This window comes from Pleurodeles waltl, chromosome 1_1 (genome assembly GCF_031143425.1).
Source record: "Pleurodeles waltl isolate 20211129_DDA chromosome 1_1, aPleWal1.hap1.20221129, whole genome shotgun sequence".
Lineage (NCBI taxonomy): Eukaryota > Metazoa > Chordata > Amphibia > Caudata > Salamandridae > Pleurodeles > Pleurodeles waltl.
Window position 1 is genome coordinate 692,777,470 of NC_090436.1, and position 27,601 is coordinate 692,805,070.

A 27,601-nucleotide genomic window follows, 5' to 3' on the forward strand; every position below is an offset into this window, starting at 1 on the left:
CTCTCTTGGACAGATCTTTCAAAGCCTGCTTTCTGCAAGGTATTTCAAAACTATCCTGGCCTTCCAAATACATAAGCACAGTCAATTTGGGAACATTGGCAGGGATAGTTGCAGAGCTGTAGGTAGAATCACTTTTCTCAGCTGTAGCAAACTGTGCTACTATCCTGGCCTTCGCTTCCCCTAAGGCTATCCTCCCTCAAACTCTCTCCTCTTATTTTTTCTGCATTCCATTTAATTTTGTCTTCCTCTTTTTCTACCTTTCCCTTACCCTCTTTCTTCTTGGCACCATTTCTCCTGTCTCACCTCCTCTTTTTCACTTGTTCCTAGTGTGTTAACTGCAAGTTGTAATTGGGGGGTGGGTTTGATGTCTCAGGGAAAACCAAAGAAAGTACATTTGGGGGAAAACATGTGCTAAGAGGCTAAAATAGCCTGACACTATACTACTCACTACCTAGGTTTTCTATCATTGTACACTTCCCCCTCAACACCACCAGATTCCATCGTAGCATCTTAACTATTGCCCAGTTTCTCTAACTGATCTGTAACAATATTTACAAGCCTCTTCCGATCCTTGTTCCTAGCAGCCATCCACCCTGTCTTTAAAAACGTTTTAACTAAGCTAAGGAGAGGGTGTAAAAGTCTAGCTCCACCAACCTTGTATGCTGTGTAATGCTATGATGAAGCTGAACTGTTTCTGTTCAAGACAGTTGGAACTGGAACATGTAGATCCTACACCACTTGCTCTCAACCGTCAGATCCAGTTCAGGAGGCAAAAGGACAGGCATGGCTACTGGGTCACAACCACGGTGGTCGTGGAGATTTGTTCCAAGGACATTACTTTGGCCATAACCTGGTTGGAGTTCACCTTGGGCATAACCTGTTTATCATGTGCTGCACTCAGTCTTGCTCTCTGATATGAGGATTCTTTTTCTTAACTCTCCTAATGGCAGGTTCTCTACTTTCTTATAATTATGGCTAAGTCATGCAGGAAATATATACTGCCTAATAAAATGCTGTTTCTTCATTCAGTTACTTTTATGTTCATTACCAATATATTTATGATTTTACTAACCATTTTATGAATAAACACTTGTATTCTTCCGACTTCTCCATTAATTGGTGTATTTAATTACATATCAGCAAGCGCAAAACAGATGACTCATCTGAAACTCCGCACTACACATCTAGGCAGATTATCACACATTAGTTTTGATGTAAAATAAAAGAAGCTTGTTAACCTTCAGTGGGGAAAATGAGATCCTCCTCTAATGTGGCCCAAGCAGTTTAGTGTACCTAGGGTATACATGAATGCTAATTGGTGGTTGTGAAACCTGTTGCCATTTTTCCACAGGAACATGACAAAGTGTACCCACAGCCATACTGCTTTGTGGTGAATGAAGGAGCAGGAAAATACCTGCAGCTCTTCTTTGTTAGGATAGGCTATCTTATTATTATTTATACTGTGCAGTCGTACTGTGCAATGGAACTTGTGACCTACAAGTTTGAAGAAGTACTTTGCACCAGCTGCATTAACTTTATTTATGAATGGATATCCACACATTCTACTGAAGACATTCCCATGCTATATCTTTTTTTTTTTTTACATTTTCTTATTCTCTTCTAATGAGTGGTGAAGCTTGTTCTATAGGGAGTGTGATTAATAGCAGAAACAAAGTAAACGTAATCAGAAAGAGCATGATATGTACTTAGAGCATAATGAGGGGAAAATAGAAGAGCAAATATTCTTTTAGAAATGGCTACAAGGAAATGACATACCCAATAACACAGGAAAAGGGCCTTTTGCAGGAACAGTCAACCTCTGATGGTATTCAGAATTTTAGTTTCAAATCATGTTCTAAGACTGTCTGGAACTCACTGACGTGCACGGTCTGCCATGGAGCTCCTCACAGTAAAATCTTTCCCTGTTGGCATTTTTATGGGCAGCTACATGTCCCACCTGCCTGTGTTCCAGTTTAAGAGCTGTTCTCCTCAGGAAAGGGCAGCCAGTAATGCTGAAAAAGTGTATAAAGGCAGACCGGGGCCTGCAAATATAAAGCTGTGTTGAGCTTCCATGGCCTGTATCCACTGAGACTGGACTTTCTTGCATTTTGTCTTTTTTGAGGGTGCCCCCTATTCTTGTAAACTCGTCCATTTATTTTGAAATGCCCTCACCCTAAGAACCCGCTGACAACATCATTCCTTACAGGTGGGTTGCAACATCTTTAGAGTAGAAAGTGGAGAAAGACCAACAGGGGTGCAGCCAGGAAACCAGCCACACTGGCAAGATGACTGTATATTATAAATACACTGTAATAATAGTTCAACATTTTGTGCCAAGTCAAAGAAATGACAACACACACTTATTACAAAAACAACTTTTTAATTCTGATTGCCAAATTATTTAAGGCAGGTATAAAAAAGAAAGCATTCAATATACATTTTACATAAAATAAACTAGATTACAGCATAAAACAAGTAACCAGGCAATGGCATTAAAGTCTCTCTTCTAAAACTGGATAATTGTAAACATTAAAAAAGACTGCAGGACTATTCAAGTAATAGAACAATCACAGATGTCTTCTGGTATGCAGGCTATTGGGTTAATTGCCATTCAAGATTCTTTTAAAGAGACATTTTATTATTCACAGATGCTAATTATTTCCACATTTTTAATTTATACATAATGTACAACACAGTTTTTGTGGTTCTGGCAAACCCATGCCCTTCAATGTATATTCTTCACAATTCACAATAACAAGGAAAACAGTGAATACAGTAACATTTTACAAGGATGCATCTTTATAGGCACCACCAAATAGACATCTAAATTGTACCAAAGTGTCATCATCACAGTTAGCCTCTCTGAGAGATTGTGGGCAATATTGGAAGAGTATGCAAGACTCAGGCACACCGATACATAATGTTACTTATTTACAAAAAATATACAAACAGCCAGTTGTGGCTAACACTTTTCAACCAAGACAAATATATTTTCCATTACTGTGTGGCTTGCAATTTAGCAGCAGACCCTGTGTGTGCACGCGCCTGGTTACGAATACAAAAAAAATAAAGAATATATAAGTATATGTACATGTATATACACATGTACATACACATATATATATGTATACATATGTATATATATGTATGTACAAAGGTCTAATTACAGCAACATTTTTACTCTGTTATAAAATCTGTAATTTACAAAAAATTAAATGACTGGTTTTTGCCTGCCATTAAGGCATCTCAAATGAACACCATGTAACTGATGTCTTTAATAAAGCGCTTTTCCATGTGATCCAGTCACATGACGAATGTACATTTCCATTGTCTTCACTCCCTACAAAAACACAAGAAATAAAATGTTAGCTTATTTGAAATACAGTTTTGAAAAATCATCAGACAACAAGCTTAAACTGAGTGACAGTGGGTTCTTAAGTTAGTTAAACAACAAGGATGCAGGTTCGAAGTACTTCAGGACAAGGGACAAGACATGAAATCTAAATCTCTAAGCTGTCCGATAATATCTGTAGCAGGAGGAGTGAGAAGTGTGATTAACAAATAATTGTCTTAGGACCTTTCTGAGGACTCCCAATTAAGAGGTCAGCCTCATTGGATCAATAAAGGTATTCCTCAGAGTAGGGCTGCAGAGTGGGGCTCACTACTAAACTTTGAAAACGCTGGTCTGGATTTAATATGCTAAAACATGTAAACACAGGCATTCATCAAACCTAGCACCTTAAAAACAGACAGGCTTTGCCACCTTTGGATAAAAGTAACAAAAAAATACTGATTTCTATACAGAATGTATATCCGAGATAAAACACTGAAATTGACAATCGGTGTGATGATTGAGTATATCTATCAGGTGTATAGCAGTCCCTCATGCATTCCAATGGAAACACTAGAATGCTGAATAATACACCAAACAACCAACAATTTGAGGTGCGAGGCAAATATTTCTTTGGTTAGAGCCAAAGCCCTCTGTGTGAATTGGTAACAGTACTGATGTGCTGTCAAATCAAACCCAAAAGCAGTTATCTACCGCAGCTTATAAAATTCCTAGGTTGACTCAATATCGTCCAATTACTATCTCATCACAAACATGTCTCTGCACTTATACCGAACTAAGGATCAGATGTACAAAGCCGTTTGCATGTCGCAAACTGCAAAAATCGCAGTTTGCGGCATGCAAACGGCCGAACGCGATGCTCATTCCCAAATTGCGAGTCGGTACCGACTCGCAATTTGGGAATGCGACTTGCAAATAAGAAGGGGTGCTCCCTTCCTATTTGCGACCGCATCGCAATTCAGAGTTGCATTGTGACTGCGAATGCGGTCGCAAACCAACTCGCTGTTACCACCAGTGTCACACTGGTGGTAACTCATTCGCAAAAGGGAAGGGGTCCCTATGGGACCCCTTCCCCTTTGTGAATGCCGAAAAAAATATTTTTTCAGAGCAGGCAGTGGTCCTATGGACCACTGCCTACTCTGAAAAAAACTAAACCAAATGGTTTCGGTTTAGTTTTCATTTTGCAGCTCGTTTTCCTTTAAGGAAAACGGGCTGCAAAATGGAAAAAACTGTTTTATTTACAAAGCAGTCACAGACATGGAGGTCTGCTGACTACAGCAGGCCACCATCTCTGTGAGTGCAGGGACTCGCTATGGGGTCGCAAACTGCGACCCACCTCATGAATATTGATGAGGTGGGTCTTTGCGACCCTATAGCGAGTCGCAGAAGGTGTCTGAGACACCTTTCTGCATCCAATTTTGCGAGTTGCAAATTGCGAGTCGCAAAATTGGTGTATCCTACATCTGACCCTTAGGTACACAACAAAAAGTGTATGCAGTCATAAATGCTCGGGTCCAGATTCACTGAATCAGGATCAATGGACATTTACGCTTTTAGCTTTGCAGTCACTTTTACTGCGGTCAACACGGATGGCTATGACAATTTATGATAAGAGGCATGGAAAAGGAGTTACAGAGGGAATCCAAAAGCAAAATAAAATAAGCACTTGGGCTTATATAAAGATTTTGCAGGTAGTTTCTTCTCCGGGAAAAGCATATACAATATACAACCCCTCCTGTAAAAGTAAACCATCGTTCTCACTGTGGGGACTTTTTAGTGGAGGAGCAAGGAAAAGGGAATTTTCCACAGGGAATAAAATTCCCCAGTAGAGAAAAATGTAAACAAAAATAAACCAGAAAATGCATATCCCAATTGGGCATGTGCAAGCAGACAGCACACCATGAATCAAATCCCCAGGACTATGCAGGGAGGGACAGGAGTGAGCATGGAAATCAGTTTGTTCTAGGGTATTACAGCTCTAGGTTCTGCCTTAGTTTTGTAGCATTGTATTCGGTAGTGTTCAATTGCTTCAGTAGGTTCAGATCAGAGATGGCCAGAGCCTGCTTAGTCACTTTGTTCAAGCTGTGATAAGTATCAGCAAAGCTTTATAAAGGTGGCATGCGAGTTTAAGGTTTATTTACAAAAAATGCCCTATAAATCACTAACGCTGAAGCAACAATTGGAGTATGGTTACATAAACAACAAATCTGCATAAACTTTATACCTTCGATGCCAGTGCTAATTCAAAATGTATTTTCCTGCTTACCTAATTTTTTTATTCGACAGAGGAGTGAGGGCCAACCCCAGATCTTTTTAACTTGAATTATTTGTATTATTTTATTTAGTGTCAAAACCATATAAAACATGGTATGGAAACGGCCAGTGATAATTCCGCTGCTACACTTTCTGCTATTAAATTAAAAAAACAGAGCACAGGACTTCTCCCATTTCGGCTTTTTATGAGAACAGGAAACACTTAATCCTTCCAGCACTGGTCACAATTATGGTGGTTATTATTTTATGGCTATGTTTCAAATTTACTTAATTTGCAGCTGGAGGCATATTCATTTTAATAATGTCCTGATATTCGGCAGTGCTAAGATTTATATGCTGTTCTCGAAAAACCGAGTAAACAAGTAGTCTGATTAGTAGGTGCAATTATCTATATTATGATTACAGTATTAGTTTCACAGCTGTATGTCACACGCAGAGGAATAACATCACAATAAAAAGATCACAACATTAGTTATCTCAGGCATACAGGCCTCCAATGAAAACAAGATGTTTTTTTCTGTCTTATGCTAAAGTAGGTCTAGCAACACGACCAAACTGCAGATATTTACCGTCTTTGTGCAGGAAATATCCCCGATGTAGAAGCCTGAGCAGCGACCTGCTGGGTTACAAGGGCAGCCGAGGTCAACCCTGTAGGAAAAGGAAATACACGTAAACACGGAGCAAGAGGCTAGGAACTCTCCCACCATGCAAAAGGTACCAAGTGGATTAGGCGAGAAATTGCTGCAGTTAAGTTCATTTTTATTTTAAGATGCTCTCAAATAAAATGTGAAGAAAATACAACCAAATAAGCAACCAAACACTACTGAAATGAACACTATGATTTATGTATGACAGTGAAAGGGAATAATAAAGGGATTGAATCTAACCACAGACTCTAACAATTCTAATGATTTATGAACTTAAAATGATGTTAAAAACACATTCCATTTCAGAGGTGCAGGCTTTCCTATTAAATGTACAAATCACAACTGGGGGCTCATCGAAACACTTGCCATTGGTATTCATTTGTATAACTTAAATGCAAGATATCTACAATGTGCTTATCGTGTGCCTATATTTCTATTAAAATAGCCTTAAACTTCCTTCCTCTTGACACAAAAGATAATGTTGAAAACATTACTAGCAAGTCCGTGTTATAAAGGCCAAATAAGCCATGCAAGATGCAACTCTGACCTCTATACAATCCATTCTATAAATATTAGAGCAGGAATCGTCGACCTACCGACTTGTACAGTCTAGTTATCTTTTCAGAATGAACACTAAATATGCAAATAATCTCAAATAATATTAATTTCATGTGAATCGTTGTCACTATGAATATCCGATGTGGTATTTGAAGTACTGGGGTTTGGCTGACCCACTCCTGTGTGATGCACCTATTTCGGTTTCTTCATCTGTCTCACTACCCATTTTATTCTTTCCCGATTAACCTACGCCTATGATTGTTGTATCACCTGTCTGTGCAGCAATATATACTTTTCAATTAGATACTTCTCAATCCTGTGAATGGTTTCATTCTCTTGCTTATCCCAACTACTGACGTGAATGGCATCCTTCACTGCCAACAACACCGGTGCCTACTTTCTTAATGTCAACAGCAAGTAAGCAATGCAGCTACTTCTCATAATGTTTCAGTGATAATGACAAAGGTAAAATTGAGGTCACCTTAACTATTCGTCAACTACTAAAGCAGGGAAGTTCATAGAGTGGTTATTGGGATTATTAATTTGTAATAAGATACCTCACGCTAATGTTGAATTTTAAGAACAGCCTCAAAATGTATCAGATGTAAGGGAATGATGTCCACGGCACACTAAATTCAGAAACAATCCACTAGTGCTACTTTAAAATGTTCTTAAGTAAAATTTCAAAATAACCTGATGAGAATTTAGGATTGCTTCAGCCTCTCAATAGTGAGTTGCTCAAGATGTCACATAACGTTTTGCAGAAAAATACCACCAACATGATGGAACAAAGCATGTTCGAAGTTTAAGAAAATGTGTGTACTACAGCTGCAGTTTACCCACACCTACACACAGGAGTTGGCTGTTAGCAGAGGTTGGGTACAGTGGTGAATAGCCAGACTCTGCGGCCACACCGTGCATCCATCTGAGCACAATGGGGATTGACCCATTTGCCAGCTATGTGAAGTAGTGACTGGTCAACAGTGGCCAACACCCACTTGACATGGCCAAAGGAGTTGGCCACATATGGCACACATAGCGGGTTGGTGTGCAAGGCTCTGCAGTCAACTTTCTGTTGTGTGATATATGATAAAAAAAACAAAGGCTCACTGAAAAGCCAAAGATTAAGGTGAAGTTACACCTACGTAACATATGTTAAGTGTAACATGTATGTAAACTAATCATATATCTGAGATACACACACACACACACACACACACACACACACACAGATATATATATATATATATATATATATATACAGAGATAGAGAGAGTGCGCAAGCAGGTAACAAACAGAGAGATACAGATATAGAAATAAACACACAACATGCACCTTGAGCTAGCTGTCAAACCTACAGTCAGTGTGTGGAAAAATGATAATACAAACAGCATTAACATTGACATCTTACTCTAAAACCCACATTAATCAAGCTCAGAGTCATACACACCTTGAAAAGGATCATATTGGCCTGGTATAAGAGGGTAGCCCATGCCAACATGCGTATGATGATGAGTATGTAGGTGTCGTTGGCCAAATGGAGAGTGTCGATCTCTTTCCCGCTCAGCTTCTCGTTCAACTGAAGCTTTTTCTGCAGGCTAGTGGTACAAAAATATACATTAATATTTCATACTAACAGCTTTCACATAGTCCATACATAACAGACACACACAAGTTAATTTAAATATCTCAATCAGATTACTTTTTGTAGAAGTCACATACAGTGCATAGAAACTGTCAGATTCAAAAGAAGCCAGTGCTGGAGTAAGGTTTCTTTGGACGCAAACCCAGAATCTAGGTCTTGCTCGCACCACATCTGACAGTAACCTATAATCCTACAATCTCAGCTTTTTCATCAAGCCCTCCCCTAAAAATCCATATGTATGCGATATTCAGACAAACCTAAAATAATAGTGGTATGTATTTTTTTTCTTTTATATTAAGGTGTGAACCATGCCAGTCATACTCACATTAAATGCACAAATGTGGATGCAAGGACCAAATTACATTTACTCTATGCATACGTTAGGTAACTGATCCTAAACAAGCTTACATTATGATGGATGCAAGAGAGACCTCATAATCAGCACTTTATTTAAGTCCTTTTGAACTTGTAAAGTTCATGAAAGGTCAGGACCCATCACACCTTTGAGTGAGAAGGTTAGGACTTTCATAAACAGCACTCAAGATAAATTAGAACTACATGATTAGAAGCCCCAGAAGCCCCTCCCCCCATCCCATCCACCTCTCATGAAATTCATTCTCTTGCTGATCCTTGGACACTTTGCTCTGGAAAGACAAGGCTATTTCTCCCATTACCACTGCCCTGCTTAGAGTTATATGGGAATCACTGTACTAAACTTAATTCGGTCATCAGCTCCCTAATATTCCACCTATTTACTGGCATATTTAATCAATATTTGTAGTTTTAGCTATTTCCTTTTATTTAGAGCCCAATTCGAGGATTTTCACAGCCTTTTTAAAATAAATGCAACATATGCTGGAAGTTTTGAGTTGAAAACCTATCAGGAGGAGCATGCATGCCTTTTCTGTGTTCATTCTTAGAATAGTATCATTGTGTGCTTATGCACAACAAAATATGGAGTACAGTTTTCCGATGGGAGCTTTTTTGCTGACACGGTATTTTAGGTAGGGTTGAAATGCTTGCTATGAACAATGACGCTCTGTGCAGGGAACTCTTCAATGCAGTGAACCACAACACATTGTAAGAGAGAAATAAAACCTTACAGCCAGTAAAATCATAATACACCAAAAAAGTGAAGTCATGTTTGAATGTTTTCAGGACACCCTTTGATTGAGGGCAGCCAGCGGTGCAAACACTCTTCTTCCAAAGAACTTTTCTACTATTTCTACAGATCTAACAATGTAAATGTAAGAATCCTCCCAGAAGCCGGCGTTTCTCCCCGTCTAGGAAACCTGACAAGTATAAATCGGCCGAGGTGTGCAGAATACACAGTTCTTAATGTAGTTTTGCACTGTAACGGGCCGGTTTGTTATTATAAAATATTGATGATGGAGAAATTCACCTAGCAATGGCACAACAGCCATACATCACTGCATGCCTAAGTGTGTGCATAGATATACTGGACTGAAAGTAACAACTCCAGAATTCTCGGATACCCCAACACACGTGGTTCATGCTCAATCAACAGTTTAAAGAATCATAAAACTACAACCTCCTACAGAAGAATATGAAACATAGGACTGAAGTGTGCGATGAAACAAAATCATAAGACTAAAGAAGGCAAACCATCATCTGGAAACATAATAATGAGCAGATCAATGTCCCTAGCAAAAAACGGTTTGACAGAAACTGAGTATCCTAGAATATAGTTTTCAGAAATCCGATTTTGGGTGTAGACTTTCTATTATTAACTTAATGTGGCAATATTTTTGCAAAGATATTCAAGACACGTTTTTCTGTCAGGATTAAAGATCACCTATCCTAGACCTACAGTAGTTTGGTTAGCTCTTGGTTCGGGCACTTCACTGCAGTGATGGGCAATGACCTGTTAGCACAGACTATTTTTAAGGTCAACGCTGCTTTATTTTAATTGAAATAAGTTGCAGGCATTGAAACATAACTGAATGAATTAACACTTTCAGAAGATAAAACAGATTTACTACTGTAGGACTAGATAGCTGAGATTTGGGTGCAAGGAAACAATGGTTTATTCAAGGGAAGAGCTTAACTTCCACTACTGCCCTAGGCAAGGGCAAGAAATTGTTTCATTATTCTTTCCTATCAAGGGTCCTTGAAAAATTGCAACATTGCAACACCTATAAAGAACGCGTTTAGGATTACAGGAATGTACCTCACCAGAAGTTTCTAGTTACCCTATTTCTAAGTTGACTAGACAGATATGCAGACTTAAAATGCCAGGAATTCCAGCTAATGTGAATAGCTTTCTTTAGTTTACCTCTCTTTGTCACAACAAGGCACGCAGAAAGCAGCATTTCAAGGGACGCCCAATGCCCTACCGATGAGCCACATTCATACCAGAATCTCACAGTAAAATTCTTGTATGTAATTAGCAGACTCCTTTCTTACCGCAGGGGACTTGCCGCGATACTGATTGGCATGCTGCTGAAGCAGATCCAGGGCTTTTGATTCGGTGGCTGATTTTGCATTGATACTGGGGCTGGTTCTGGCTTTTTCAGGCTCTTCCCTTCCTGACATCTTCCCATAAACAGGATAGTGATGAAATCCTGAAGACAGATATGCCCCTGCAGAGAGTTAAGAAATGTCACGATGTGTTGGCTTCACAAGAGCTGTCTGCTAAATCAAATTACAATGAAATCACCATATAAATCATAGAAGTGACTTAAAACTATCAAAATTCAGATTTCTTGACAGATAATCTACCCAGATGAATAGCTATTGAGCTTCTTGCAGGCACTTCCCAAATGTATGGGTTTTTCTTAAGTGAATGGAAAAGTAAATATAGCGGTTTAGTAAAGGATAAGGATATTCTTATAGGGAATACACTAGTGGTTGTCTGGTCTGTTAGTAAACCAACAAAATTAATCTTTTGGGACATATGGAAACAATAAATGGAAACTGGTATCTTGCAAACACTAAGGGGGGTTATTTACGAGCCCTGTGGTGCAGGGCAGCGCAGCAAGTGTCTTGCTGAGCCAACCGTAAAAGGACAGAAATACACCTTATCTAAAAGATACAGTGCAATTCTGTCCTCACCCCTGAGCTGGTGCACAAATTGCTACCTAGCGCCAACACAGGAACCCTTGCACCATGGTGCACAGATGCCTGTGTTGTAAGAATGATCAAGAGAGGTGTTTTCCTCTTTCTATGTGTGCTGCACGATGCAGCACACATAGAAAGAGGAAAAAACTGAGTGAAATAAAGATATTTCTCCCCTTTGCTTCACTACGCAACCTCTGAGGTGGTGTAGGAATCTGACGCATTCCCTGACTTGTAAATCTGGGAATGCGTCAGATTCCTTAGCGTTCCATAGGTGATGCATGGGAACATCCATAGCAACACCAATGGAACGCCTCTTCCACACAGTGTTATGCCTGAAAGGGGCCCATGTTTACAATGTCATGAGAAGCCACGCAAGGTGGCATTGCGGGCCTTGTAAATATGGGATGGCACACTGCGTCACCGGAGCGTAAAAAAACATGATGCTCCAGTTGCGCAGTGTGTGTCGATAGGGTCTCGCAAATGAGTCCCCCCAAGTATATAAACAGGTCTTATTTATTCATGACCCTGTAAGTCGGTAATGGCTTAGTAAAGGTCAGCAAGGTTTTACATCTGTGTTCAACACCAAAATCAATGACGCAACATATTACACCTGTGGGCAAATTTCACCCAGCTATTACAAAGAACATACCTTGATAACTGTGCATCAGGACAGGAGACACTGCACGATAAGTCGGATGGTTGGGGTCATACATCTGCGTATATGGATAAGAGTGCAAATACTGAATATATGATTGGTGCTGGCTCATGGGTGAGGACACATTCACTCTGGCACTTCGTGAGTCTTTCCAGTTTACTGGAGTCTTCCGATCTTCATTCTTATTTTTGCTGTCCTCCACCAATCCGGAATCCGGCCGCTTGGGGTCTTTCATGTCCTCTTTAGTGCTTGGTAAAGAGACTGGAGGAATAGGCACAATGCTTTCCTTGTTAGGAGTCTTTCTAAGAATCTCTTCTTTTGATTTTTTCTCACGATCCATCTCCTCAGATTTTTGCAGCTCTGGATACTTTGGCTGATACACATAGTGATGCCATGATCGCGATTCTGGGTCCTGCTAAGAATGCAAAAACATTTTGTTTTTAATGTGAGCCCAAACATAATTTTCGTAAGGCGGAACTTCCTAATTCTTAAGACAAATTTGCTATAAAGTGCACTTAAAAGGTACACTGCTGCTACAATAATTAATCAATTGTTCTCTATCACATCATACCCAGCATAAAACAACGGGTCTCACATGGGTCTGCACTCACTGTGCCACATGTTTCAAGCTGCATCATACTGATCAGCCCTAATTATGCTGAAATGGCCCCTTGTGTTCCTGTTCAGAAGTGATGTTGCCTAACAGTTCAGGCTGGACTACTCATATTGGACCAGGACCAAGACTAATTTGCACATGTCTCCAAATGTTAATGCTTTATTCCTACTACAGGTCACATAAAAGATGGTTGCTACTACCACTATTGGCAGATAATGATGTTTTAACAACACACTTTCTAGACTATCAGCTGAGAAATAATGATTGAGGGTTGGGTAGACACAGTTTATTGCCGTTTTATGAATATGAAATAAAACAGGTAATATTTACCAAAAATGAAAATGCTACAGTGACTAAAACCACGTGGTGCCTTACTACTATGTGCCTACATACCAAGCACTCTGCTCTGCATGAACTACTCTACAACAATAAACATCAGCATCCTACTCTATTGAAACATACTGTAATTTTGTAGACGTCTCAGTTGTTGAATTATTTTCATCTACAGTTTGAGGTGTCTGATTTGAAAAACAGCCAAGCTACAAGGGTATACTGTGCTGCAGTGAAAAGTTCATGCAGAGGTGAGGTGTGAGGATGGGGGGGGCTAAGCATGTTGGAAGATGACTGGTAGTAGCCATGTATAGCTGTGGCAATTTACCACTCCCACAATAGTTATTCTCTAGGGAGATTACACCACATAAAATGCTTTTCAGAGATGCGATTTAAGATTGCAGATGTTGAAACAGGAAGACAGAAGGTGCACTGCATTACTTGATACCATGAATTTATGTTTGAATACAAATTATGTACAACTGTAGCTGAAGATGATTTCAGGTCTTTAATTATTTAGTTACCAAGAAAACAGATTTTATTTGGGTGATAAAATCAGGCTCTGCTCACAAACAACTAATAAAATGAGTGGTCCCAGCAATTTAATATTCTTTCACATAATATATACCACGCTCATACTTCATTCAATGCTTATTTTAAGAGCATTTGAATAGGCGTCTTTCAGCCATTGGATTATTTGGGGTGGGGGGGGCGTGCCAATGCATAGTGCGCCCCCCCAGGACAGGTTAGGGCCAGATTGGAACAGTTCTGGGCAGAAACCCAATGGTGGGCGCCGCGCATTTTTGAATATTTGCGCTCACCCCGTGGGTTGGTGAGCGTGTGTTGGGGGCTCCTGGGGTGGTCAGCAGGGGCAGCCGGGTAGGGTTAAAAGGGACTCCAAGTCCTGAACAACTTCACCTGGCATGACTGGCACCAGAGTCAGTAAGAGAACAGTTGTGCCATTCTCTAAGCACACCCTATGTTTGAAGTGTAGTCCACAATATCATGCACAGACTGGGAGCTCCAATTTCACATTGGAAGCACAGCAGGTTAGCACTAGGAAACGGTGCTAGTGCCAATCATGTGCTTCGTCGTTATTAGCACAGTTTATCTAAGGGCTCAGCAAACAGAAATCAAGAGTACAACCTTACTCTTACTTGTTAGAAAACATCTTCCTGTATTCTTTCTTTTGGTGGGGAATTTGCATCTGCTCTTGGGCATGGACAGAGTTTAATTAAAAGACTATCATAATACTTAAATCACAGAAAGTCAAAGAATCAATTGAATGCACAAATGGCATAACTTAGACCATGGTCTATAACACCCATACATTGCCCGACATACTTTTACAAGCACAGGCTAGAACACATTTAACATTGTAAAAGGCAGTATTACTCCTTTTGTAAGATGGTACAGAGGTGAACAGAAATATAGCACTGACTCTCAAATATCAGCTCAAGTGCAGAAGCACTTTACATTTGTTAAAATTGGGAGCACTGCTCTGATCTAAGGCCTAAAAAAACAAAAGGAACTAAATATAAAATCTACACTTATGCTGGGCATCTACTGCAGAGGCGTTACCTTTAAACACGCATGTCAGTTAAATGTGACACCACAAAGAAATCCGCTGCTAAAATTATAGAAAATAAGGATTGGTTGAAAAAAATTGTTTCCAACCTAGGCTTGTATTCACCATCTCTTCACAAAACAGATCTGTTTCTATTCTTAGTGAAGGTGCTGATGGTTTTCCATTTACATAATAGTTAAAGAAACTTGGCACTGCCTTGCAGCTTACAAATGTAAAATATTAGCTACAAGACCTCATACAAACATGTTTTTTCAAATCTCTCATCCAACAAATAAACACAGTTAAATACATGCGTCTACTTTGAAATAACTGCATCCACTCGATCAGGGACTGGCCGTGTTAGGCAGTCAATATGAATGATACAGTTGAGGTTGAATTGATTAAAAAATAAACACTCCTTCATTTTTACCTGCTTATATCTTATGGTAGGATCTACTCCTGTCTGCTTCATAGAGTCCATAACGGGTTTTAATTCCACAGCCTCTTTAATGAGCTGGTGGTTTTCCATTTGTTTGGCTTTGAAACTGTCCGATTGAAGTGGCTGGTGATGATGTGGCAAAATAGGCGATTTCCCCGTGTCATCAGTTTTGATAGGGACTGCTGACCCCATTTTAGTGTTATTTTTACCAGGCTCTGGAGTGGAAGGGGCTTTTGAGATGGTAGCAGATGGTATGCTTTTCTGCTTGTTCTCCTCCTTCCCTGGCTCGTTTTGCTGGGGGTCGCTTTTCCTTTCACAGTCTCTCCCACTATGTGCCATTTTCTGCTCGGCTAACCTCTGATCCTCGTAGTACTTCTCATACTGCTGCCTGTAGGCTGGGTTTGAAGCCATAAGAGACTTTTGGTCCATATAAAGTCCATATGTATACTGACCATAGTAAAGTGACTGCGCAAGTGCAGGGTGCCTTTGTGTTATAACTGATTGATGCTGAGGCGGTAGATTGCAAGGACTGCTTTCAGTTTTCTTGGGCTCCTGGGGCTCAAGCTTCTCTTTTTTTTCCGTTTCTCCATCAGAATCCTTTTTGACCTTCATTCCTGGGGGAGTGCCATTGTTTCCAGCAGCGGGCATCCCGGGTTGTCCAGAGTGGATGTAACTAGGTGAATAATAGGGATCATAGCCATGGTAATACGGAGAAGGAGATTCTTTAACTTGGGGGGATTGCGCGGGTGTAACCGGGAGCCCTTTCACCACACTGTCCTTAGTGGTAAGGATATCTGTTGGAGAACTAGTTTTAGACCTCATACCCTCTGACCTGCTGTCAGAGCCACCATCATCAGCAGCGTCAGAAATGTCAGAGTAAGCGGGGCTGTTAGTTTTAGTTGCAGAGCTTTCCCCACCATTTGGAGTCAAAACATGTAGTGCTGCTACGGGGGACTGGCCATTTACCACTGGGCCGTTCTCTACCCTGGAGCCGCTCCCTATGGAGGGACTCGGCGCATTGTCAGTGAAAGTGTAAACCTTATCAGCCTCTGCCTTAATACTTGCCATTCGACTCTCTGGGGTCTCACACAGCCCATTGGTTAGCACTTCATTTTTGCTGAGGTGCTCCTTCAGAAAATGCCCGGCTATCTCTTTCCCCGATGCTTTTGAGTCCTCTGGCTTTCCAGGCTTAGCATCAGCCTTAGGGCTACCCGCTTCTTTACTTTCTTTGTCCTTTAACTTTCTTTTCTCTTTTTTCTTTTTGTCCTTGAGTGAGGCAAGAGCTGGGTTTACAGAGCTTGGCTCTCCCATAATCGTAGGCTTTGGTTGAATAGGTTTTAAAGGAGGACTCTTTGGTGTTGCCTGAACAACAGTTGTTGTTAGAGATGGCAATCCTGGTAATGTCCCTGTAGTGGTGGTTGTAAAGGCTGCAGTGGGTATGGCAATCAGTTGAGGAGGGGTGGGAGCTGGGGCGGGAGCAATTGGCCTGGTGGTTTTAAGTTTTGAAACATTTTTATCGATTTTACAGTTGCTAGGTTTTTTCACTTTATCACCCACATTTTTCTTGTCTATTAGACCTTCTGCCTCCAATTTAGGCATTTCAGTAACCAAAGCACCTTCCGCCACTGAACAATTTTCCAATGTCACTGTCATATTCGATATAACAGGGAGACTGTTCAACTCACTGCCCATGACCTTTTTTTTGCCAGAATTCTTACCAGTTTTAGAATTTATGACAGGGCTATGATTATTGTTTATTAGATCCCTCTTGCCCTTAGGTGTCCCTGGGGTGCTTAGTGAGCTTGGAGATGTTGGTGCTTTTGTCTGATCAAAGTTTGTTAAAGTTGTGCTTGGCTCACTGTTTTCAAGTGCTGCATTACTTAGTGCTTCCTCACAGTCTGAAACTTTTTCCTCACTGTCTGGCTCAAACTCTAATTTGCTTTCTGAGTCTAAGTGTGCATGAGCCTGGTGATACCGCAGCCCATTGATGTGCTTGTATTTTTTGTTGCAGTTCGGATGTGGGCAATCAATCAGTATTGGCGAGGTACGTCCATGGTCCAAAAAAGTAGTTTCAGTTTTGCCCTGTGGCGTGGTTGGAGTGCTCCTTGAGTTGGTGCGCATTCGCTTTCCAATTTTTATGTCCTCTGAACTGGAGTTCAAGTCTAGCTCCATTGTGGGCTTATTTTTTCTCTTGTTAGCAGCGGAAGGGCTGGTTTTAACATCCTCAAGTGAACAGGTTGGAGGTGTCCGTCGTCCGCTTGTGTTAAGGCTTCCCCGTCTTCCCTTGCCATTAGCACCACCCCGGTTCTTGTTCTGCAGCCCTCTTGAATCACTAAAGCCATTTTCACTCCCAGGTGGAAGTGGGGCTGCCGCTGACCTGGCTCGTTTTCCTCTACCTCGACCACCTCGCATTTCAAGGTCACTTGTTGGTGATTCGCAAAACCTAGGGGCAATAAAAAAAAATTAAAAACTAAAAATGCTAGTGAAAAAAAATATAACATTTGACAAGAACAAGTACCAATAGTCACAAAAAAGGAAAGACATAACAGAAATGACAACAGCTGTCAACAGAAGTGTGCTATGTTCAAGGAAATAAATTGCAGTGAGCTCTCACTTTACACCTCAAAACAAACGTGTAAATAAAATATGAGCCACTGATAAGCATTCTTCATTAAAAAAAAAAACAGTGAGCACTTCTTCTGGAATATCTAGAAAGAGTGAATTGAACACAATACAAAGTTATTTAAGGTGTAAAAGGGGGAGGCTCAAGAATTGTGGAAAATATGTATTTCAATAATCAATCTTTTACATAAGTCAATGTTTTGTTCTGTTTGTTCTGTGTGCGTTAATGCACTGTAAAGATCATGAAAGAATTTAACCAGACTAATAAAAGCATACATACTTTGAAAAAAGGGTTTTTGTTAAGCATAGCCAAACAGCAAAACCACAGCTGTCATGAGAATTGCCTGCTGCTTGGAGGCAAAAAAAACGAACTCTATCTCCCGTTCCTAAGGACACGAAATATAGGCCTGGCAGGGCAGAATGCATCAGCATTTCGGATTGCCATACACAATACATTTGCATATAATTATCTAAACAGAAATCAGTTACATACTTAATAGTTTTGAGAAACTGATACCACTACCACAGGTATATGCTTCTAATGACTGATAACGTGTATCTTCACTCTTGATCCAATAATAACATAGGTTATTCCGTGAAAGGCCATTGATGGAATAATATAGCTATACAAAGCATAAAAAATAAAACATTTCTTCTACGGGTAAGTTAAGAACCTATATACCACTTTCCTACCTATTGCACACAAATCTTCCTATTCGAGTTGTAATTAATTTGAACTATCGTGAAGCAAGTCACATAACCAAAAATAGGGTAATTGAGTTGTAAATATACATTACAGTGTTTTCTCGCCTCACCTTGCACAGCAGTTTAAAAACATGCAATTCAGAGGAATGAGGTCATAACCAGTGTGTATTATTGTGGGTTCTCACAGGTACTCGGGAATGGTAGAGGTAAATTAAATAGCTACAGCTGGGGTGTGGAACTTCCTCTAGTTTTATAGTTTGTTGATAAATAAAGTTACTTCAATTACAATAGTGGGGTGAAGCAATAACACTTATGAAGTGATCCACGCTTTTTTGAATTTCATTTTCTTAAAGATGCATAGAATTCATGTGCTTTGTGAACTGTGCTCACGCCTTTGATAAAACATACTATGACGCTGTCATGTTAAAAGACTGAGTGCTTTTGATGGGGACACAGGTGATGGATTTGAGTAAATAATTTGTATAACACTGAAATTAAATAGAGGTCTGCTTGAGTGAATGGGTGGTTGCGCTTAGTATTTTAGGAACGACTTAAAAGCTATGTTAAAACAGGTAAGGCAGTTTGCGCTGGTGTAGGTGATGTCAAGCAATGGTGCTGGCTGAGGTGGCGGGGATGCTGGCTGATTGCAATTCAAGGATTTTGTAGAAGATGTGGTTTTTTAGAACCTTTCCACTTATTAGTAGATTTGCAATGTTTCTGAGGTGGCAGCGCTAGGATTTTCAAAAGCAGTGAGAAGTTTGTGTTTTAGGATGTTAAAGACAGAAATTGAGAAATTCGGCTTAAGGGTGGTTAGTCTTCAGTGAGGTTGCACGTTTCTAATTTTAGAGAAATTGTTGTCACTAAGAAGTATCTGAATGAAATCTTGGGACTTCATGGGGAGCAGGTGGTGTCGACAATGTGTACTCAAAATGGGTTCAAAACTCCTCTGTCAGGCAGCAGCAGCATTTTAGATACTTATTGGTCAAGTGCAGCAAGATTTATGAGAAAGGGTCATTAAACTTTCAGACTGGAAATAACCACTATTTAGGAGGTTGTTTTAAGTTGTTGGGGGGAAGGCGTATAATTACTATGTGCACTTACTATTTGCAACCAATAGTTTTTTAGAAGAGATTTTGGCAAAATTGTTACTTAATAAAATACATGTTTTTTATATTTTTCTAAACATTGATTTAGTTACTCTGTTTTAAAGTGTTTCTAGGTGGCAGGCATGGTGCAATTAAGATAATATATTGATTTCCCCAGTACAAAAACAGAGCTGCCGTTAGAAATAAGTAAAAAAGACGAGTCTCATCGCCTAAGTACTGTGAGCCACCATGTAACAATATGAAAATAGGAGTCCAATTTAACCTTTGGAGGAGGGGGCAGCCATCCATTCCCGCAAAGATGCTAAAACACATGTGATTTACATGTGGGTGGGTGAGAGTGAAATTGTCTGCAGCTAATGTTGGTGGTACATCTGTCTCTCTCAAAGGACCACTTTAAGAAAAAAGCTTCCAAGGCAAGAGCAATAAACAGTCCCCGGTGTAGGCAGGACTATGGTGGTCAGGCTTTAGGGTTGTCCTTGGTGTGAGGATGGTCCATTTTGGGGGTTAATATTTCAGTGTGGTACTTAAGCTTGATCTTTTTACTGTAAGGCTCAGCTGGAAAAAAGATCGCACTGTTAGTGCGGAGAGAGAGAGAGAGAGAGAGAGAGAGAGAGCCAGAGCGAGAGAGAGAGAGACACAATCTGGATTGAAAACTGCGACCTACAAATCGCAAACATGTCTGCAGTAGATGCCGTAACTCACTAAAGCTATCCTAATACAATTTGAAAGCAAAGTCTGCACGAATCAAACCAGAATTAAAGAAATAGAAGGAATGCACTGTAGATTACACACAGATGTTTAAAGTAAGTACATTCGCTCAATGCAGTGTCCTATGCATATTTTAATTTGCAACCTTCACAGCCTGATTGTTTCCCGTCCTATGTTTGGCTCTGTTCACGTTTCCGCTTTTCTCACTTCTTTTTAACGTCTTTGTCTACAGGCACTATGTTTATCTTGTTCCCTTAGATTTCGTTTTTATTTTCAGCTGACTTTTTCAGCTTTTTGGTTTTCTCTGCATTCTGTTTCTGGCTGGAAATAAACACTTGTTCGGCATTTTCTATTTCCTTTCATCTCGTTCTCTCCATAATGTGTTCTGCAACTGTCGTTATCTTCCTATTTTCCTTGTTCTTGTTTTACAGCTTCGTTTGTTGAAGTTTCTATGGCCACTCTCTCTTCCCTTTGCATCTTTTATGGCATTTCTTTCTCTAGGCATTAATTACTCTTCTTCTCTGTCCTTTTCTTGCTCCGTCTCATTTTACCATATATTTTATTAATTCCCTCACCTCCTCTTTTCTTTGTAACTATTTGTACTTTGCGAGTAACGTGACATATTCGATGTGGCCCTCGCACGTGGTTGTCCTCTGCTCATCGGGGAGTAGAACACTAGTTTACCCAAACTGTCAGGAATTAATAACGTCAACATTTTTTTTTTTATTAGGTCAAAAAGTCCCCAAACGTTCATGTAATAAAGAAAAAAGGTAAGACGGGTAAGCTTTTCACGTCCTCTCTGCTTTGCACTCATCCTTCTGCTTTGTAGTTCACCACCAAAACCCCGATGACATTACGAGAACTTTGCATATCTTTTTTTTATCCGATCTACATCACACATAAAAAATAACATACATGTTGTGGCCGACTACCTGCTTTGGTCACACTAAAAGCACGAGTGAGGCAAAACTGACCGCTTACAAGAAGGATTCGAAGAAAAAACAGACACCGAGGTTTGTGCCTGACCTCCCTGCCTCAAACTTTTGTATAACACTTGCACAACCAAGACAAACACAGCCCAGTTCCCCCCTCTGACCATAGAAAACAATGTGCTGTACCTGGGAGGGGCCCAGTCGTGCTTTGTGCAGTCCAGCAGAGTCCCAACGTACGTCTTGTTCCGCCATGTTACATTCACCACAAGGACGCCTGCAGAAGAAGAGCAAACAGAGAATCAGTTTTAAAACTCGCTGAACACAGCAGAATAGCTGGATCCTGTAAGCTTTCACACGCTGAGGGTCGTAGCCTTCCTCTTTTCTGGTTTTAGTGACCACAAGTTAAAGCCCACAGGAAATGGTCTCTGTGCGAGTGTCTTTGTGTGTGAAAGTGCGAATTCAAGATAGCGCCGACAGAGGGAAATGGCGGCTGCCCATGCCCGCTGTAAAACGGTAACACTCGCCTCTTAATTTTGCTATTATTTACACGTAATTGCTTTTGTTTGGCAGCAGGCCAGCGCTAACTGAACACTGCCTGGGAGGGGCTACATCAGGAGGTGGCTGAGAACAAAGCCTTTTGTTTTTAATATGGCTGTTGATTTAATAGTTTAATGTGTATGACTGTATGACTAAGTACCTCTCTCGAATGTGCCTTAATACATCAAATATGTGTATACACGATAAAATATAGGTTGAGAGGCAACTACACTGAACTTTGTGTAAATACAAATTAAAACCACAAGTAGTTGGTTGAAAGATCTGTGTTTTGACTGCTGATTTAATGGCTGGTCCTTCTGAGGAAAGGCTACACAACCTAACCTCATATAAATTCGTTATCTCGGATTGCTAGTACTAGAGCACGCATATAATCAATCAGTGTTTATAAAGCGCAGCTACTCACCCGTTAGGAAAGGTGGGGGGGTGAAGTATAGCGTGTACCGAAGGTGGATTAAAAAAACATGTATTTAATTCCTTCGTAAAGCTGGAGAGGGAGGTGGTTTGTCTAATGTGGATGGGTAGGGTGTTCTGGTTTTCCTGATGCGGGGTACTTCTGTGAGAGAGAGCTGGGCTGAGCGTAGGGCCCTGTGGGATACGTGGAAGTCGAGTCACTGGTTAAGGTAGCCTGGTCCGGTGTTGTGGAGGGCTTTGTGTTCGTAGGTGAGGATCTTGAAAGTGATTCTTTTCTCTATGGGGAGCCAATGCAGAGTGCGTAGGTGTTCTGAGATGTGGCAGTGTCGGAGTAGGTTGAGGATCAATCTGGCAGCGGCGTTCTGGATGTTTTGCAATTTGCGCGTGAGTTTTTTGTTGATTCCAGTGTAGAGTGCATTGTCGTAGTCCAGTCTGCTGATGATGAGGGCGTGTCTGACGGTCTTTCTATGTTTTAGGGGGATCCATTTGAAGGTCTTGTGTAGGAGGCGAAGGGTCCTGAAGCTGGTGGAGGTGACTGAGTTGATCTGATGTTCCATGCTAAGGTCGGGGTCCAGGATGATTCAGAGGTTGCGGGCTTGGCTGGCGGGGGTGGGCGAGTTTCTGAGGGTGGGTGGCCACCAGGAGTCACTCCATGCATTGGGTTGAGGGTCCAGGATGAGTACTTCGGTCTTGTTTGTGTTTAGTTTAAGGCAGCTGTCCCTCATCCAGTTGGCGACATCAACGGAAGTCATGCATTGCTTAGCTCTCAACTTGTTTAATTTGACAACATGCTGTCAACAGTGTGCCGGGACTATACTGCAATCCATCAGATTAGTGCAATCCATCAGATTACACCTGTATTTAACCGGCTCTTATTTTTGCTAAAAAGCACATGATGCAACTGGATACAGAAGGAAGTCGTCAAAGCGCCTCTGTAATTTCCACCACAGCAAACACATTGTACGGATGGTCACATTTGCAAATGGTTGTTTAATTGTTGAAAATGGGTACATTGAAGCAGCATGGTCGATGAATTGCCAGTGAACCCTGCATTTTATTTGTAACACGCGCTTCATTTCCTTCCAGTTTATAACAAAAGCAAGCACTTGAAGTGTTGCAGCCTCGGGCACGATGGAAACAAGTGATTAAGTAGGAAATTATTTTAGACAGATCTAACATCTGCCTCAGCTGCGAGACTGCTAGCTCCTACATCTAGGGTTCTCACGATTTGACACATGCATTAAAGAAACACGTAGTGCTTTTAAAAATAGGCCCAACGAGATAGGAAACAAAAGAATGCAGATGAGGAGTGGAACGTCAAGGACAACGAATTATACAGATATGTTTAATCAAGCAAGTGGGTACAACTGAACGTTTCAGTGGGATGCAAAAATCCTTAGCAGTTCCTCTTTTCAGTTACGCCATATTCCATTAGCAACCACAGAAATTAAAATCAGAAAATAGTTTTTTTTTCAGATTGTCTGTCTTCTGTCATACAATTAGGAAGCCAGGGACTTTCCCAGCTGCTTACAGAGAACATTGACAGAACTTGAATATACCATTGCCGGGAGGCTGCTGCATTTTCGCTTTTAATGTAACCAACCGAGCGAACGGCCCTGTTGCAAGGCCTCTAATGTAGCACAAAAAGCTTAATTAAAAAAATAGTGGAAACGAAACACAAAAAACAACAAGGAGTCAATTCTCAGAGCAATAAAATTAGAAACAGGCAAAGCTCGCACAGACACTTAACATTTGTCAGCACCGAAAGGCTTTTGTTATTGTTCCCCTCCCCCTCTCCCTTCGGGGTTTCGCATTTCCAACAAAAGCTGGCTTCCGATTGGCCAGCTGCAGCAGGGAGAGCGTGTACGGGATTGGTTAGGCTGCTCAGAGTAAGTCTCTATGACTCGAAAGAGAAAAATAAATGATGCAAGGGCACGGCAGGCTGAGGCGAGGAGGAGGGCGGCAGGGTGGGCGAACGTGCATGCATATGCAAAGCGGCCTTATCAGGCAGGCACGCACAATCCACACAATGGGAAGCTTGTCCCATTCTCCCTGACTCTGTAAATCAAACACTGGCTTGTTTGCACTAACAAGGCCGGTCAAGCGTGCTGAAAGGTTATTGTCTCCTAAACGGCATTTTGCCTGCGCCTAAAACCCCACGTTATTGTTTGGAACACAATACAAAGCTTTATAAATCTCCAATGAAAGAAACTATTCAGCCACAAAATAGGTTTAAAAACGAGGCTGCCCTTTCCCCAAAACAATGGCTCGAGATGTTGCAAAAACAACTGAGGCTAGTAACAGCGTTTCCGGAAGACAGCTAGCAATCATCTCTTAATCCTTCGAGAGCAGACTCGAAGGTAGTAAAACTCCAGTTATATGTGAATTAAGGATGCATTTGGGCACAGTCAGCAGCAGGGCGTCCTGGAGCATTTGGACCACTGCATTTTTCTCAGTTTCTGCAATATAAAATAATATTAAGTTATGAGAGCTATGAAGGGAAGACAAGCGTGTTCTAGGTTTATGTATGTAGCGCGACGTACACACCTCAATCCTTTCTTGGAACTACTGCGAAGAAGGCATTCTAATGGAAGCAATGCAAGCCAGCTGATCGTAGTTAGAGGTCTTACCTTCCAGTGAGTTACTTTAGTTACAATAACCTCATCTCACTGACTATCTGGATTTTAATACTCGGTGGGTGGAGCGGCCCAGCTGTAATTAACATAGCGCCCTTCCTAGCCATGCTTGGAAAACTATCACAATCTCCCTAAATTCCCCCTGAGGGATACTCTCATGAAAATGTATGTGCCATGTCAGGAGGAAAGTCAGAAGAAAATGTGTCATTTTGATGATGTACAATGAATGGCAAATTACTTCAGTGACATGTTGGGCCTCATCAGGAGACCCAAAAGACCCTGAGCTGACTAGCAGCATTTGCCGCTGGAAATAGGAATCCGTGAACCATACAAGTGCTCACTGTTCGAATCGCACGAGGCTTTCAGTCACAAAGATTTCACAGTTGTGATAACCCGTTCAAAGGCACCCACAACAACGGACAGATGGAGTCCAAAGTCAAAGCTAAACCAACCTACACAAAGGTAGCCTTGTGGCCTGTAAACCCTTCCCTGCCGGCCTGTCCTTGAGGCCAAGCTGCTGGGACGTAGTAAGCAGCAATTAGTTTAATAAGTGCTCGCAGATTGAATATGGGATCAAATGTAAATCCGTAGAGCTTCAGATCGAGCCAGGGATATTTTTTCACCTTATTGCCTATCAATGGTCTTCTGCATTGCAGGTTATAAAGCCAAGACTGCGAAACCTGGTACCAGTTAAAGTAAAAACACCGCACTGAGAAGCACATTCAACCGCAAGCCATCTTTTATATATTGAGAGAATTTATTGTAGAAATAATTCCATACAAATAATAGGTGAAATGCCACTGGTGGTATTATGCTACCTCTCTTCATCGCAGGGCAGACAAACACAAACCGTGTCCCAAATCCCTTTGTAATGTCAAACCTCGAGGATGCAGGTGCAGATGATTAAATAACCCGGGGGGGGGGGGGAGTCTAGACTACTAGACTATGAAGCAAATTCATACACCAAATTAACAGCCTTTCATGCAAACTGAGTAACAACTTCATGTACTGCAATGGGGGCACAGGCCAAAACAACCCAGTCAACAGCTTTAAATATTCCAAATGCGTTCAATTCTAAAGGCTAAAGAAACGTAATACAAGGTAAGTATAGAGCACATAATTAATGCTGTTTTTAGCTGATCAGTTCTCACAATTTGGACATTATCTGGATCCCAAGCTTTAACCTGCCACCTTGTGCAGGGCAGTAAGGAACACAGAGCTATCACCTCACTAAGAGGTATGCACCACAGTGAACTGCCTGCTTGATCAATGAACTAATGTTTTGTCACAAACAGATATTTTAATTCTTCCAGGGTTTGTTATGGTAACAATGTGAGCGTCCATGTTACTCCTCACACAATACCGGGATGACTCATGACTACAGGAATTTCTCATTTTCTAATTGTTGATACTAGAAGCATAAGACAAACAGGAACACCTATAAAAGCTGGCGAGTTTGGAAAAGGTATTTCCCCAAACACATTTGTTTCAAACTCATCATATGTAAGCTGTATTTGATGAGTTAATAAAAAAGCACATGCCATGACAATAAATACCAGTCAATGATGTCAGCATTTACTTTCATGCTCAGCCTTTTTACCATTACCTCATTGCCATAATCCCTAGCCTACCAACATAGAATCCACAAAGCCAGAACGCGTTCGCCAGTACACATGTGGCACTAGAGATGTAATATGAGGGATTAAAACGGGTTCCAAGTGATAGTATTACAAAGTGTATCTAAATACAGCATTTCCAAAAGTGCAATTCATGATCTTGAGAGCATTCAAAGTATGTAAAGCGTGTGAGAGTATTTCTGTACCATGGACCTAGGTAGGAAGCAATCGAGCAATGAACAAAACGCACACCCTAGGATGCAATTCTGTAACATAGGGACAGGACCAGCGCCATTTGGGTGAAAAGAGAGCTGGACGATGTTCTGAATGTGGACTGTCAAACAGCACAAGTGGCAGAGGGTTCTATTGCTAAACAATAATTCCTCAACGCAAACGTGAAGCATATGCTGAGACTTCAAATATAGCTGTGCACAGATAGTAGGCAGGCCTACCTTTGGAATGCTTCAGTCAGTTTACTGCTCAGTAATCACAAAACATAGGTTGTGCATAGACACAGCAATATAGAAAGTCACGATCAGGTCTGAAACCAGCTTCAAATAACTAGTAAATAAAGCTTTGCCTAGCCAGGCTACTTAACCAATCACATGCTCGCAAATGCAAAATATTAGAGTGTAATCTTACAACATGCATTGTTGCTTTTCACTGTGGGAGGTAAAAAGTTACCACAACCCTGTCCCCTTAAATAAAAGCAATTCTGCTATAAGAAGCAGACTACTCGCTTGACGATCTGGTGTGTAAAAATTTAATTTACTCAGTGATCGAAGTGGGAGGGCTCGGAGGGGAAAAAAGTACCTATACTTTTTTTTTAATTTGCAAAAAAAAACACCAAAAAAAACAGTTCCCATCCTTTTTTGTGAAAAAGACAACCGCCCTGGACGGTTAATTCCGACAGTGGAAAAGCTTTTGCTTAAATGTAAGGGAGGGAGTCTCCTCTGCCATGAAACCGAGGACGTCTCTGATAGCTAAACAAGCCTTCTTGCCAAGGTGCCTGCTTTGCTGAAAGAAATGTAAAAGTGCACAACTGATCAACATGTAAATCTAATGGGTGCTAGGAAGCTGGTCCTGCAAATCTAATGGGTGCTAGGAAGCCGGTCCTGCAAGTCTAATGGGTGCTAGGAAGCT

General features: G+C 40.9%; 1 protein-coding gene across 6 annotated transcripts in view; it reads right to left on the minus strand.

Annotated features, from left to right (window-relative positions):
- Positions 1 to 2,365: 2,365 nt before the first annotated feature.
- Positions 2,366 to 27,601, minus strand: part of ZNF608 (zinc finger protein 608) — a 115,857-nt gene continuing 90,621 nt past the window's right edge. For 2 of the 6 annotated variants that reach the window (XM_069227139.1, XM_069227180.1), the window contains 7 exons: positions 21,424 to 21,511; positions 15,156 to 17,607; positions 12,207 to 12,627; positions 10,904 to 11,079; positions 8,282 to 8,429; positions 6,196 to 6,274; positions 2,366 to 3,340 (listed from right to left, as the gene is read on the minus strand). In XM_069227139.1, the coding sequence (XP_069083240.1) occupies positions 3,334 to 3,340; positions 6,196 to 6,274; positions 8,282 to 8,429; positions 10,904 to 11,079; positions 12,207 to 12,627; positions 15,156 to 17,607; positions 21,424 to 21,511 (3,371 nt within the window). In that variant the 3' untranslated portion in view covers positions 2,366 to 3,333. Of the gene's footprint in view, positions 3,341 to 6,191; positions 6,275 to 8,281; positions 8,430 to 10,903; positions 11,080 to 12,206; positions 12,628 to 15,155; positions 17,608 to 21,423; positions 21,512 to 27,601 lie in introns of those variants that run through there. The other 4 variants (XM_069227172.1, XM_069227146.1, XM_069227163.1 and 1 more) reach the window with 4 other exon arrangements.